At 39.8% G+C, this 15,976-nt stretch overlaps 3 protein-coding genes across 4 annotated transcripts; 2 read left to right on the top strand and 1 right to left on the bottom strand.

Moving 5' to 3' along the window:
* The first annotated feature begins 1,140 nt into the window (after positions 1 to 1,140).
* Positions 1,141 to 5,637, top strand: LOC141707522 (putative methionine--tRNA ligase). Of its 2 annotated transcripts, XM_074510725.1 has the most exons (14): positions 1,141 to 1,341; positions 1,610 to 1,754; positions 2,358 to 2,511; positions 2,652 to 2,807; positions 2,929 to 3,159; positions 3,304 to 3,447; positions 3,551 to 3,641; positions 3,740 to 3,846; positions 3,953 to 4,067; positions 4,330 to 4,448; positions 4,527 to 4,592; positions 4,679 to 4,807; positions 5,188 to 5,331; positions 5,435 to 5,637. In XM_074510725.1, exons 1-14 carry the CDS (start codon positions 1,245 to 1,247, stop codon positions 5,501 to 5,503), a joined length of 1,767 nt encoding a protein of 588 aa, XP_074366826.1. In that variant the 5' UTR covers positions 1,141 to 1,244; the 3' UTR covers positions 5,504 to 5,637. The 2 variants fall into 2 exon arrangements, with proteins under 2 accessions (XP_074366826.1, XP_074366827.1); XM_074510726.1 differs by lacking the exon at positions 3,304 to 3,447.
* A 597-nt stretch (positions 5,638 to 6,234) lies between these two features.
* Positions 6,235 to 6,881, bottom strand: LOC141707524 (uncharacterized). The gene has a single exon (XM_074510727.1). The coding sequence runs from the start codon at positions 6,753 to 6,755 to the stop codon at positions 6,252 to 6,254; it is 504 nt and encodes a 167-aa protein (XP_074366828.1). The 5' UTR covers positions 6,756 to 6,881; the 3' UTR covers positions 6,235 to 6,251.
* Positions 6,882 to 12,724: 5,843 nt separating this feature from the next.
* LOC141690620 (uncharacterized) lies at positions 12,725 to 13,635 on the top strand. The gene is made up of 2 exons (XM_074495406.1): positions 12,725 to 12,732; positions 13,191 to 13,635. Exons 1-2 carry the CDS (start codon positions 12,725 to 12,727, stop codon positions 13,633 to 13,635), a joined length of 453 nt encoding a protein of 150 aa, XP_074351507.1.
* Positions 13,636 to 15,976: the final 2,341 nt, after the last annotated feature.

Below are 15,976 nucleotides of genomic sequence, written 5' to 3'. Positions count from 1 at the left end.
CATTTTAATATTTGTGTAAAATATAGTTACATAATTTATTTTTATTTTTTTAAATGAAAATTAATGTATAAAATTTGATTAAAAAAAATTAAGGAAGTTTAGGTATACGAGGAGGCCTGCTAAAGTATATTATTGTGTTTTGGGCTTTAACTTTTGCAGTTTGCAATCTTCTACAACTGATAAGCTTGACACCGAGGTTCTCTGTGATCAAATATCTAGTTTTTCAATATTTAATGTTGGAGATTAATAGAATCAATTTTCTGACTCACCAAGTACAATCTTTCTTCTTTATTATAGAAAAAAAGAAGACACTATATCCACCAAAATAGTTGCTCGAGGAATCACATTCCATTCGCAGAGTAGATATATTGTCCATTAAGAAAGAAGCTTTAATGGTTAGTGGGTACTCAACTTGCATGCTACCTCTATGTTCTCTGCTTCAAGATTAAGAGCAACTATAAGATAAGAGTATCCTAATAGATGCCCAATATAATTGTCTTATTGATTTAAAGACTATTTTTTCAGGTCAAATTCAATAATATGCCTTATTTTTGTTTTTTATTATTAAAATAATAATATATTTAAATAATAATTAAAGGGAAATAAAAAAGTCGAGAAGGAAGTAATGTTAAAAAAGGAGGGAAACAAATATTTTATTGATAAAAATGAAAGTGGTGCCTTATAAACAAGGCACATCATGTCCTAGTGCCACCATGGAATTCTCAATTATTTAAAATGCCTCAAAATTTAGTTTATAATAAAAATTTAAGACGATATTGGACTTGCTCTAATTGTCCTTCATTCACTTTTAATAAGTGTGACATCAAAATCAGCAACGAATTTAGAATATTATTTTGGGGTGATGAATTGTTTTTTGGAAATTTGTAATATATATTCTTAATTTATTATATATTAAATAAATTAATAAATATTATTTTAAATAATTTTAATGTACAAATATACTTGAATTCATGTATGTAAATTTATAACTATTGTAAACATTAATAATAGAACTAAATTTATAAAATTTATATATATTTGAAGGGGCGAAAATTGAATATAACTTTTTTTATTACTAACTTTACAAATATATAATTTATTGGCATAAATTTGAATACTAATTTCATTACTGGAGTTTGGGTGGCCGGGCAGCCCGCCTCCGTCCCTGTCAAAATTCCACTACAGTTTAAGACTTCCTTTACTTTTAAATAACATTGTTTACGACACTCTTGATTAAGGAAGACATGAAGAAGGTACCTGTTCCAGGGAAAAGGAACATGCTGATTACCAGTGCTTTGCCTTATGTCAATAATGTCCCTCATCTTGGCAACATCATTGGCTGTAAGTTCAGAAAATTCAATGATTCATTCATCTCATAGCAGTTAACAAATATTAACTCTTGCGAATAAAAGCATTTCTGGATTTTGGATACCATCCAACTAAATGGTACTCACAGAGACAGAAGTCTAGTGATTCCAAATTAAAATTTGTATGCCAAACGGGAGCCTGTTTTGCAGGCGTTTCTATTTTTTCATATGTTGGAGACAGTGATCAAACCTTTTTTTAAAAAAAATTACAACTTGAAAATGCCTTTACTCTCCGTTTTCAGGTGTTCTTAGTGCTGATGTTTTTGCTCGCTTTTGCCGTCTCCGTGGCTACAATGTATTATACATATGTGGAACTGATGAATATGGGACTGCTACAGAGACAAAAGCCATGGAAGAAGGTTCAACCCCAAAGGAGATATGCGAAAAGTACAAGTTCTTTTCTCAGCTCCGGCTATAATTCAATTCTTAATTAACCTGTTCTCTGGTAAAGTAGTATTATTAGTTTTTCAATAATCATCTAATTAAGTAAAACACAAAAAGTATATCAGCTCAAATTAGAAATGAAAATTGTTCACTTTTTCAGTCATAGTGAGATAGGAATCTTTATGATTGTCATTTGGAATGTAATGTGTTTAAGCTACATTTTGTCCCTAGACTCTTGATATGATTATTTACTTTGCAGTACTCAATTGAGTAATAAATTAGTTAAAGTTTACCTTCAGAACTGGTTTACTGGATAGATTCTGAATAATTTATCAAGGAGTTTGCAAATGTAAATTTGTGCCTTATTCATTGTATATGGCCATTACTGATTACAGGATAAGCTAGATGGCTAAACCATATGTTGTTCGTGTTTGAAAAAGATTACACTTGAAGTAAATTATAATTTATTTGCAGTAGTTGTTTGTATACTTCTAGCAAGATCGATTCTGATCAACATAACATGTTAGTTTGATTGATGATCAAAATCATCTGGTGTAAGATTTGATCTATATCATGGTATATAATCTATGCTTCATATCTTTGTAGGTACCATGCTATACATAAAGACATATACAAATGGTTCAACATAAGTTTTGATGAATTTGGACGTACATCAACACCTCAGCAAACTGAAATTTGCCAAGCAATATTCACAAAATTATTTAAGAATAGCTGGATTTCTGAAAATACAATGCAGCAGGTACTTTATCATATCCTGCTGAGCCCTTGTGACATTCATATCTCTCTCTTCTTTTTTCTGTTATGGATAAAGTTCACTTCATTGTTAAATTTTGACATATTTTCTTCAACTATGTCAATGTTGTAATGTTTCCAATACAGCCTTTTTGTGGCACTTGCCAGCGCTTCTTAGCTGACCGGTTTGTTGAGGGTACCTGTCCAAGGCCGGACTGCAGTTATGACTCTGCTCGGGGAGATCAATGCGAAAAGTGTGGAAAGCTATTAAATCCAGCTGAACTAAAGAATCCTAGATGCAAGGTGAGTCATTTGATCAACCTTATGCGATGAGATAATGAGGATTAGATGTTTATAGATATTGATTTTTTTGTTTGGCCATTCAGTCGATTTTATTTCAATTGCAAAAGTTGCTTCCCAACAGGTCTGTCAGGCAACTCCACGTATCAGAGACACTGATCACTTGTTTCTAGAGCTGCCATTGCTAAAAGATATATTAGTCGAGTATATTAACAAGATGTCAATTGAAGGGTCCTGGAGTGACAATGCTATCAAGGCTACACAAGCATGGCTTAAAGAAGGTCTTAAGCCTCGATGCATTACTAGAGACCTCAAGTGGGGAGTTCCTGTTCCACATGAAAAATATAAAGATAAGGTTAAATTGACCAATTTTGCTATCTCTTCCTTACACTTTTCCCATAAATTGTTAGTTGATCAGATGGAGTTTCAACATACATTGCAACACAAGTTTCTTATGAGTGAAACATGTGATCATCTTTCATTGTTTAAATAATGATAGGTTTTCTATGTGTGGTATGATGCACCTATTGGATATATATCAATTACTTCGTGTTACACGAATGACTGGGAAAAATGGTGGAAAAATCCTGAAAATGTCGATCTGTATCAGTTTATGGGAAAGGATAATGTACCATTTCACACTGTAAGATATTTGATCTCAGGCAATGCCTCTGTAGGTGCGCAACACACACAAACACACACTTAAGTTTACAGAAGTATATTCATAAAAGATGTCCCTTGTATAGGTGATGTTTCCTTGTACACTTCTTGGAACTGGAGAAAAGTGGACTCTAATGAAGAGCATTAGCGTGACGGAATATTTGAACTATGAATCAGGTGCTCTTTTGGACACAAATACTGATCTCTGGTTCAACAACCAGACTACTGAAATATTTTGATAGTCAGAAACATAAATTTAAGTTATAATTATGCAGGAAAGTTTTCAAAGAGTAAAGGAGTAGGAGTGTTTGGGAATGATGCTAAAGATACAAAAATTCCATCCGAGGTTTGGCGATACTACTTGCTAACTAATAGGCCCGAGGTATGTTTGTGTGTTTTTGTTACCATAGTTAACCACATTTCGGTTATAAATTGCCAATAAGTGACTAGTTGATATGAGAATATTAACATTCACATACTATTACTAGGCATCAGATACACTATTTACATGGAAGGACCTGCAAGCAAAACTGAACTCGGAGTTGCTGAATAATTTGGGAAATTTTGTCAATCGAGTCTTATCCTTCATTGCTAAACCCAAAGGTTAGTCACGTGTTTTTTGAATTGTCAAATATATGCTTCACTGCCAAAAATTGAAGATTTTTATTGAATGACAAATGTCTAATATCAAGCTTCATTTGAACTTCAAAAATCTTGATGCCAATGACACCATATATAGGAAAACTGTAACTGACCTGCACTAAGATATCAATCAGACATTCTCTTAGGCCATTTAAAAATTCATTTTTTACTGCATGCCTCAACTTGGTTACCATTTTATTAAATTTCTTCCATTCTTTGACAGGAAGGGGATATGGATCTATAGTCCCAGATGCTCCTGGTGCAGAAACTCATTGCTTGACAAAGACACTGGCAGAAAGAGTTGGTAAATATGTGGAGCAGTACTTGGAGGACATGGAAAAGGTAATTGTAAACCTTGACTGATGAAGCTTTGCCTGGTTACAGCCATATTAAAAGTAAGTTCTTTATAACGTGGTCTAGATCAAATTAAAGCAAGGACTTAAAACTGGAATGAGCATATCAAGCGAAGGAAATGCTTATCTGCAGGTAAGTCTTTTTACTATAAGTGGTTTGTGCAATTCAGCCATATAAGAAGACTATTGATCTATGTATTTTGCAATCTTTCTATGTAGAATACTGAATTCTGGAAGCTGTACAAGGAAGATGAAGCTTCATGTGCCATTGTAATAAGAACATCAGTTGGGCTTGTCTATTTGATAGCATGCTTGTTAGAACCTTTTATGCCATCATTTACTATGGAGGTACCATCAAATTATCAAATCTTTCATTGTGAAATTTCTCACCTCATTTAGGTTTGTCTCTATCCTGTGTCCTGGCGTTTGACTGTACTACATCATATCGATTTTCTCCCTCTGTCTAATCAATCTTCCCTGTATGCTTAAAATTCTTTTTCCCCAAGGCAAACAGTATTTAGACCTGTCATTATCTGATACTTGCACATGCGATCAGTCGATCACTAAGGCGCGAACCCTCAATCTTTTGTTGTTCAAGAAAAAATGGATATCCACTAGGCACTTAAAATTCATATGAATGCATCCAGATTTTCACTTAAAAATTCTTCAGAGCCAAAGTCAACTGGAAACGTAATCTTCCTCTAAGATTTTTCTGTATGGTGCTAAAGGTACTCAAGCAGCTGAACTTGCCTCCTGAGAATATATTTTCACTTTCTGATGATAATGGAGATTTGGGAAAAGCGAACAGACCCTGGGAACTCTTACCTCCTGGTCATGTTATCGGAACTCCTGCTCCTTTATTTAAAGAACTGGTAAAATAAATAAATAAATTTATATTATGTTTCTTCTAAGAATTTGCTGCTGCATTGACTCTGCAAGTTCCATCAGCTTTTATTTATCAAATATTTTCTGTAGACAAATGAAGAAGTTGAGCATTTTAGCAAGAAGTTCGCTGGATCTCAAGCTAACAGGGCTGCTACATAATAACGCCTTTAGATATTATGATAATCTGGTACTAAGTTTGCATATGTTTGTCAGGTTATATGCATTTGTAATATTTGTGTAATTTGAGGTAATTGTGACAACATAAATATTGTACATTCAATAGTTTTCTGTAAGCTCTGTCCTCTGATCTCTCTTTACCTTCTGAATCCCACGGGAGGAGAATTTATGATTATGCCTCATGAGTCAGAGAGTCTGTCGGTTAAATGAGGTTTAACTTGGTTCACGTGGATTGCAGGCTATTGCGTGAGCCCGTAGGGTTTACCCAGTGCGTACCCGAAGGGTAGCGGCTGCGGATTACCTACGATTAAAAAAAAAGTAAAAAAAATACCTCCTCAGTCCTAGAGCAGCAGTTCTAACCATCCTGAAGGACAATTTTATTATATATTGTCCATGATTGGTTGTTTGTCTCGAAATTTCACTTTTATACAAGGTCAGCTTTAGAAGATGGTTCACAAAGTCATGTTAAACACAATATTTGTTCTCTAAAACATAGCAAGTACTAGTTGGTAATTTAGAAGACTTTCCAGAGAATTGCTAGCAGGTTTACATGGATGAAAACAAGGAAAACGTGCACATCAACACCACATATGAAGTCTACTTACGGTTTTCTTGTCGTTTTGGTTCTTGTTTACAAAACAACAATCTATGAGATTATGAGTATAATTTATGAAATTGGGAAAACACAAAACATGAACATCTGTTTACAACAATGCCTAAGGTAGATAACTCAAATGTGCAAGAGGTCCTGAAGACGTGCTTCCAGATCATCCAAACGACTAATCCAGTCGCTTCTAATGCGCAAGGGTTTCACGGGAGCATCATCAATAGCAATACTAGTAGAAATTGTATCTAGTTTGGCTTTCGAATCGACTACTGGACGGAGCTGCTGCTGCTGCTTCTTTTTATTCTTCTTGTTATTATGTTTACGAACAGTGGCTCTCTGTAAAGCCCTCAATATATCAGAACCTGTTGGGACTTGGTCCTGCTTTCCTGTTTTTTCAGACATGTTATTGGAACTGCCAAAACTCTCTTGGGGTTCAGTTGAAACTGGGGCGACTTGAACAACATCTTCGTCGTCATCGTCATAGTGGTTGTAATTGAAATTAGTATTCTGACGGCGGGAACGACGTGGGTGGAATTTGGCAGAAACCAAGAAGATGCGAGTGGGTTTAGGATCGACAGGCCGTGGTACTGCCAGTACTCTACCAGGACTCGCTCCGGACGCCCACATCTTATCCTCTTTATTCTTACCTCATACCTTAATATAACAGATCACATCACTATTATTACAATTCCCAAAACCAATAGCTAGGAGTAGCAAGTAGGAACACTTGAAGGCAGTTTTCTTAAAATCGCCCGATTAATCAATAGTACTTTTAAAATAATTTGGTCAAAAGTCAGGCGAGACGGGATGAAGTGGCCGAATCATATCAAAAATTGATCCAATCGGTTAATTTTTCTTCTTCTTTTTTTTCCAAGTAAAACAATGCATTTTAGAAAAAATTAAATTTAAAAAGAATAAATCGTATATTGATCTATTGATTTCACGAAGGTTACTGAATTTGTTGGACCAAGACAAGACGGACCGGAGGAATCATAGTTAGAATAATTATAGAACATAATGTAAAGCCCAAGAAGACCCAATTTGTAAGATAAAGCTCATTTGGAACTTGGTATAAATAGAATACAACAACCTCATTAAAGAGGTTGACAAATTAAAGTAAAGAAATCATCTCCTAAAATTAGAGTCTTAATAATATAATAATATTCTTGTAGGCTCATCATTTGGCGCTAGAAGGAGCTTTGCTTTACAGATCCAACCAGAAAATGATTGTGGAAGAGATTGATCCGAGAACAGCCGGACCGACGCAATTGAAGGAGTTGACGGCAGAAATTACCGCCGACCCCTCGACCTTCGATGGCCGTGAGCTTTCCAAGCAATCAGCGTTAAAGTCAAAATGTTTGTTTCCTCCACCTGAAGGCCCTCCTGAGGATCATCATTCCATTTGTTTAGTACAATAACTAGTTGTTAAATATATATTCTAATATTTATAATAATATATTATTTTATAATCAAATGATTAAATAATCATAGTATTATAATTTTAATTTTCATAATATAAAACTAAGTGAAACAAATATAAATTGACACTCCTAAATACAACCGATGACAGTTAAATTTAGTGCCATGTCAGCGATCCGCGTGATTTAGATCCAACGCACCAAATTCAACCACTTAAAAAATAATCTAAAGGTTGAATTTGCATTTTATAAAACTAAACTATAAATAAACTAAAATAAAACCCCAACCCCCCACCCCACCTCACCCGTCACCCCCCTTTTCCCTCCCCTGCTCTCCCCCCCCCTCCCCTGCTCCTTTCCTCTTTTTTTTTTCCGGCTAATTTCTTTCTTTTTCCGGTCAACCTCCTTTTCATCATTTACCAATCCCCTTCTCTTCTATTTTTCTACAACTCATATAAACACGCGCATCCCAAAATCCGGGAACAGCCGGACCGACGCAATTGAAGGAGTTGACGACATAAATTGCCGCCGACCCCTCGACCTTCGATGGCCGTGAGCTTTCCAAGCAATCAGCGTTAAAGCCAAAATGTTTGTTTCCTCCACCTGAAGGCCCTCCTGAGGATCAGCCAGAGAGCTTGAAAGATACACGTCAAAGAGATAAGAAGAGGAAATCCGTCTCAGATCAGCGTTTTAGAATACAAACCTCCAGAGGTAAAAAAGTTCTCTCAAGCGACATGCGACTACATTTAGAATAGAAAGAAAAGCTAAAGGCTCTAAACCAAGAAAATCTGGAAGAACCAGAAGAACCATTTGATTCAGACGAAGAGCTAGAACTGATAGAACGCGAGACTCGGAGGTTGCAGGCCTAACTCGAGCGAAAGCGTGAAATTCACCGTCTCCGACGAGAGCTCCAACAAACAACGATACAAAACAAAGAGCAAGATGATGAATTTTATGATGAAGACGATGATGCAGAATATGAATATGAACCATCGGCAGAGTCGACCTATTCACAACCATGTGAGCGTCGACAGCGGACAATGTCATCCGGTTTCACGCCAAACTGAATCCACAGAGTCCATATCACATGAAGAATTCGCCAAAATGCAAGAAGAAATTGCCCAAATGCGTAACATCATGAGGAATCAATCAGGATTCGAAACTGTCTCTGAAAGCCCTTTATCCCTCGTCCTCGAGAAAGTACGCATCGACAGGACATTAAAAACCCCGTCCTTCGATCACTTCGATGGATCTTCAGACCCGTTGGCATTTCTCAACACATTCGACGGGCGAATGGATTTCTTCGGCCACTCTGAAATCACCCGTTGTCAGTTTTTCTCTACATGCCTTCAAGGCACAGCACTACGATGGTATAACAATTTGCCTCCTCGATCCATCGATTCATGGGCAACCTTAAAAAACAAATTCCAAGCCCGGTTCTCTAGTAACTACAAAGGCATCAAGGTCACAGCGTCTTTGATGACAATGCATCAACGCTAAGGTGAGAGCCTTCACAGCTTTTTAACCCAATTTAGGAAAGAGATCGTCGAGATTCCAGATTTATTTGAACAAATGGCCGTCAACTTCTTAACGGCAGGCATCGATAAGTCATGACATGGATTACTCTTAGAACAAATTTTTGAAAAAAGGCCAAAGACTCTCCAAGCAGCATTCTAAATTATCGAACATCGTATGATGCTACAAGAAGCAGTGAGCTGCATTCAGTCACCCCGACACTCTTCAAGGCATGAACGTCATCGTAGCTATAGCCCGCGATCCCCCGGGCGAGAAAGACACCATGAGCGTCGTCGATCACCTCCACCACGTGTGGATGATCGCTTTTTGAGGGACAGAAGGGAAAGGGACTGGCAGCCCCGCACTCGACCGGAAAAAGAATTCACTAAATTAAACACAGAGAAAACAACAATTCTGGCAGTTCTAAAGACAGAGCCAGACTACAGACCACCGAGGCCCATGAAGGCCGGAAGACCCCCCAGTTCCAGATATTGCGAGTATCATGAGGATACCGGTCACACTACATAACAGTGCTTTCAACTTAGCAACCTCATAGAAGGAAAGATTCGTCGAGGACAGATAGTACATTACGTACAACAAGTGGACAATCCTAGACGTCACCATCGAGATCAAGAGGATCGGGTCATTGATGTCATATTCGGGGGAGCAGCTTCTGGAGGATTCTCTCACAACTCCAGGAAAACGTACGCTCGAGAAGTCTTCAATGTCAAACCCTCGACAGTTAAACGCCCTCACGCGAACCCGACCCCAGTCATTTCCTTCTCCGATGATGATTATCATCCGGGGCTCATCGAGAGTCATCAAGATACTCTTGTTATCACAACCCGAGTAGGAAATAATACTGTGAAAAAGATGTTGGTCGACAACGAAAGTTCTGTCGATATCCTCTACCATCACGCCTTTTCGCGGATGGACATCGGAGATCGACGGCTCGAGAACTCTCGAACGCCATTGTACGGATTTACCGAAAATAAGGTCCATGTGGTAGGAACCATTGATATGCCAGTTCTCTTTGGCTCACCACCTTGCTAGGTTTGGAAAGTCATTAAATTTCATGTGATCAGTGCTTCTTCCAGCTTTAATGCCATCCTAGGCCGCACTACAATCACAGCCCTAAAGGCAATAACTTCAATCTCCCATTTGAAGATGAAATTTCCCACTGACTTCGGGATCGGAGAAATGATTGGAGATCAAGCGACCGCGAGACAGTGCTACCTGACAACAGTTTCCCTAAAGAAAAAAGGGGGAGGAAGATCTAGGAGTCAACCAGGTACTCGAGATCGACCCCCGCGACTCAATTGAACCTACAAGTCAGAATTCATGTTTCCCTGCAGAAGAGACGGAGGAGATCGAAGTGGTCATCGGCAACCCATCAAAGACAACCAAGGTGGGAAAAGGACTCCCTGAACATTTGAAACAAGAGATCATTGACCTTGTTAGAGAATTCACCGATATCTTCGCCTGGGACCCGAAAGACATGCCAGGAATTCTCGAGGTCGTCGCACGCCACTCCCTCCACATCAACAAAAACATTGTTCCAGTACGACAGAAATGTCGAATATTCTCCGATGAAAAGAGGGCAGCTATCGATCAAGAAATTAACCGACTCCTCGAAGCTAAATTCATCGAGCCCGTCTAGTTCCCCACATGGATCTCCAATGTCGTTTTAGTCAAGAAACACAACGGAAAGTGGCAAATGTGTGTCGACTATTCTGACGTTAACAAAGCATGCCCCAAAGATTTCTACCCACTCCCAAACATCGATCAGCTGATCGATTCTACAGCAGGAAACAAACTCCTTTCCTTCATGGATGTTTTTTCAGGGTACAATCAGATAAAAATGGATTCTCATGACTGGGAGCAAACGACATTCATTACTCACAGAGGAGTATTCGGATATCGGGTCATGCCTTTCGGGCTGATTAATGCTGGCGCCACTTTTCAACAGATGATGGACACAATCTTTGGCTCACAAATAGGGAAAAACATGTTAATCTATGTCGACGACATGATAACCAAGTCCAAACTCGCCGTTAACCACTCACTTGATCTTCGTGAGACTTTTGAAAATTCCCGGAAGCATAACTTGCGTCTCAACCCTAACAAATGCTCATTCGGGCTTACATCCGGCAAGTTCTTGGGATTTCTGGTCACACAGCGAGGCATCGAAGCCGACCCCGCACAGACAAAAGCCATCCTTGAAATGGAGGATCCAAAATCCATCAAAGACTTGCAAAAGCTAACAGGGTACATAGCAGCCCTTCGAAGATTTATCCCTCAATCGTCCAAAAGGTGTCTCCCTTTCTTCGCCACCATAAAAAAGGCTTCAAGGTCAACACCATTCGAATGGAACGATGAGTGCAAGTCCAGCTTCACAGAACTCAAAAACATTTTTAACAAATCCTCCCATCCTCACTAGGCCAATCCCAGGCGAAGCTCTGCGCATTTATCTATCGGCATCCGACGAAACAGTTGCAGCCGTCCTTGTTCGACTCGACGAAGGAAAAGAGGTTCCTGTGTACTACATTAGTCACTCACTACGTGATGCTGAAACTCGGTACCCTCAGGTTGAAAAGCTCGTGTATGCCTTGATCATTGCAAGCATAAAGCTCCAACATTATTTTCAAGCAAGGGAAATACATGTGTTGACAAATGCGCCACTCAAAAAAATCTTGCACAAACCCGAAATGACAAGAAGGCTCGCCGCATGGACCATCGAATTAAGTCAATTCTACATCGAGTATAAACCGCGAACAGCCATAAAGGCTCAGGTCCTCTCAGATTTTATAGCAGAATGCCAATTCAAGACCAAAGGGTCGGATCCCGAGGAAGCCCAACTAAGGCCGTGGCTATTGTTTGTTGACGGATCATCGACCTCGAATTCTGGAGGCGCAGGGATAATTCTTATCAGCCCAGAAGGGTTTAAAGTCCAACAAGCCCTTAAGTTCGAATTCCAAGCGACAAATAACGTGGCTGAGTATGAGGCATTAATTGCGGGATTAAAATTGGCAACAGACCTCGAGGTAGATATTATCGACATATTTGGCGATTCCCAGCTGGTAGTTAAGCAAATAAGCGGAGAGTTTAAGACTCACAATGAAAACATGGCTAAATACCTTGCAATGACACAAGAGCTGCTCAAGAAATTCTCGTCCTGGAAACTCTCAAATGTTGATAGAACAGAAAATCAGTGGGCTGATTCCCTCGCCAAGTTAGCCTCGTCCAATCTGAAAATGAACCTCGACCCAGTAGATGTTGACAGCCTGCAATCCCCCGCTATCGACACAGTGATGGTCCACAACATTCAGAGTAATCCTGACTGGCGAAGCTCTATTCTCAAATACATCCTAGAAAATAAACTTCCCACGGAAAGAAGTGAAGCCCGCGCTATCATGTTTAAGGCAAGAAATTATTGCACGGTCGGTTCAGTGTTGTATCGACGTGCCTTAACTGAACCACTTCTCCGATGTTTAAGCCCAGAAGAGGCCGACCAAGCAATCCTCGAGGTTCACACGGGAATATGTGGCGAACATCTCGGGGGAAAGAACCTAGCTCTTAAAATCATGAGATAGGGGATGTATTGGCCTACACTCCGAAAAGATTGTGAAAGTTACGTCCGCAAATGTCAGGCATGCCAACGACATGGGAACGTGAGTCATCGACCCACAACAGAGCTCAACTCGATCCTCGCTCCTTGCCCTTTCTATCAATGGGGAATCGATATCGTGAGGCCCTTCCCAAAGTCTAAATGTCAGTGCCAATATATCGTGGTTGCAGTCGACTACGCGACGAAATGGGTCGAGGCAAAACCTCTCTCCAAGATCAGAGAAAAAGAGATGATTGAATTTTTTATGGAATATATGGTGTTTTGATTCAGAATTCCAAGGATTTTAGTCTCGGATAATGGGACATAATTTATAGGCGCATAATTCGAGAAAGCTTTAAACGATTTGAAAATCCAACACACCAAAGCATCGGTTGCATACCCACAGGCCAATGGCCTTGCAGAAGTAACGAACAGAACCATCTTACAAGGATTAAAGAAAAGAATAGAAGAAATTCCCCGATGTTGGGTTGATGAGCTCCCTAATGTGCTGTGGTCCTACAGAATAACTCCTCGAAGTGCAACAGGAGAAACTCCTTTCCGTCTCGCGTACGGCGTCGACGCCGTTTTGCCTGTCGAGATTAGTCTGATTTCCCCAAAGATCGAGGTCTTCGATCCTTCTCTCACAGCTGAAGGATTACGCTTTCACAATGACTTACTTGAAGAAACAAGAGAGGAATCTAGACTTCGCATGATCGCACAGCAGGAGAAGACGACAAGGTACTTCAACAAGAAAGTCAAAAATAAGGGATTCGAAGTGGGAGACCTTGTCCTTCGAGACTCCGCCGTATCACAACCAACAATCTCAGGAAAATTTAAACCAACATGGGAAGGCCCATACAAGGTGTCGAAGGTCGTCAGCACAGGAACTTACGAGCTCTCGTACCTCGATGGTCAACCAATTAAGAATGCCTGGAATGGCATCCACCTCAAGAAATTTTACCAGTGATTAATTCTCTATGTAATGATTAAAACTTCGAGGCCGCAGGGCCCTACCAAAAACCAACCCTCGATGCAATGAGGGTCGTTATGAGATCCCCATCGAGGGAATTTAAGTTATGAAAGTTTTAAGTTATTTTGTGAAAATATCATAATTCGTCCCCTACTTCCTAAAAAAAACAACAACAACATAAGTTGGATGTATCCCATTAAACTCCAAGTACAAATAACATATGTATCCCCGAACTACAAGTGAAATACAAGTGGTACGAAAACCTTACACTTAAAATTCCCATCACAAAAAACTTTAGTAGGCTAACACAAAAATTACCAAATAGATAATCAAATATCATAAAAATGTTTAAGGCCACAAAGGCCTCATTCGAAGTACGACAAACAACGTAGCATTAATCAGGAAACATTGTCTTAAAACAGCAGAAACTTAAAATTCAAATTCATACATCATTTACGGGGCATTCCCCGCCTTCAAGGCTTCTCGGTTGGATCATCGCGCTGCGAGGCGGCGAGGTCGGCAATGTAGTCTTCAAAGGAGTGCCCCATGGTATCGTACCTCGCTCCCTGCATCCGAGCAACACAACGCTCGTAACCGTCCCCAAGGGCGTTCACGATATCCTCGATCCCTTTCTGCACTTCCACCTTTAAATTAGAATTCTCCTCAACGATCAAACGATAAGAAGAATCCATGCCCTCAACATGATGGTCCAAACCCTCGCACTTCCCCTTCAAATTGTCTCGCTCCTTCTCTACCTCAGAAAGCCTTCTCTCGAGCTCCGAGATATTGGCACTCATCGACTGCCTCCCAACTTCCATCTCACTCACTTTCTTCGACAGCGCGGTATTCACCGTGGTCAAATCCGCCGATCTCTTATCCAACTCTGAATAACCCGTCATAAGCTTCTTTCTCTCAACCCTAAGAGCACTCACCCTCGCTTCCAATCTCTTGCAAGCCTCATCATTAACATCGGCACGAAATTCTTCCAAAATATGCATAAAATATGCGAGGAACTGTCGCAACCCACAAGTACAAAGTTAAAAAAAATATATATAAAAAAAGAAGAAAAACACAATACATGAAAACAAAATTCACATACCCTCCCGCCTCGACTCTTACACCTGTCAGCAAGGTCATCCCGACGCCGGCCATCGAAGGCAATCGCGTCTTGGGGAAGATGAAAAAGATTAAAAGTCCTCAACGGCACTGTTGTCCCTCTTGTCCAACGCTCGTTAGGTTGAATCTCGACCCTCACAGGCTCCTTCTTGGATCGAGGCTCACCAGTGTTGGACATAAGAACCCTACTATTGACCAAAGTGATGGTCCTATTCACTCCGCTACCTCCAATAGCTGGCTCGACAAACTCTCCTCCTCCTAAATTAACATCATCAACCTCACGACGCCCTCTCTTCCAAGGATTCAAATCCCCGACATCAACCTCAGTCACAGCCTTCTCAGGAGCCTCCACGACTTTATTTCCGTGATCATCTAACAACTCGATGGACACAGAGTGCCCAACCCCAGAAGCCCCGACCCTAGAAGTGCCAGCACACGCTTCATCAGTATTCTTCCTCGATGAACGCTGAATGAGCAACATCATAGCCTTATCCATCTCCTTCCTAACTCCGTTGTCCAAAATCTTCTGCAAAGAAGCTCCAGCCACTAAAACAAAACAAAAAGAAGGAAAAGAATCAACGCGTAAAACAAAAAAGGGGGAGACAAGCAGTAAATAAAAAATACATATAAAAAAGTAATTAATCGATTAAAAATCCCCACTTACAATCAAGCATTTTCAAAAAATCGGGCTCGTTTAACTGAAGATGTGTGTACATCGACCTCAACCCATGAAACTCATTCAGATAACTCGCATCGTACTTCTCGAGGTTATTTAAGTAATCGATAGTAAGCTGGCTCACTTTACCACACGGTTTCACAAACTCTAAATCAGGCCCCCCAAAATACAGCTACCTAGCATGGTACCCAGAATTGGAGGATCAAACACTGACAATTTTAACCCTTTTATAAGGACAGTCAAAATAAACCTGTCCGTCGTGATACCTAACTGCATATATCAAAAAGAAAAGTTTAAAAGAATGAGTTCTATTCCTATCACAGCAAAGAGTGACGAATCCACTAAGCTGGGCAATGGAGTTGGGCGTCAACTGACTAACCCCACATCCAATGGCCTCGAACATCGCCAAGAAAAAAGGATGCATAGGCAACCGAAGTCCGAAGTGGAAAAATATCATCAGTATCCCGTGCATCTCAAATTCCGGCATCATCCTCACCCGTTCATCAGCTGTCGGTACTCGGTATCGATACCCATTCGACAAATCCA

Source organism: Apium graveolens, chromosome 2 (assembly GCF_009905375.1).
Source record: "Apium graveolens cultivar Ventura chromosome 2, ASM990537v1, whole genome shotgun sequence".
NCBI lineage: Eukaryota > Viridiplantae > Streptophyta > Magnoliopsida > Apiales > Apiaceae > Apium > Apium graveolens.
Note: the sequence above shows the minus strand (reverse complement) of the source record. Positions and strands in the feature narration are given on the sequence as shown.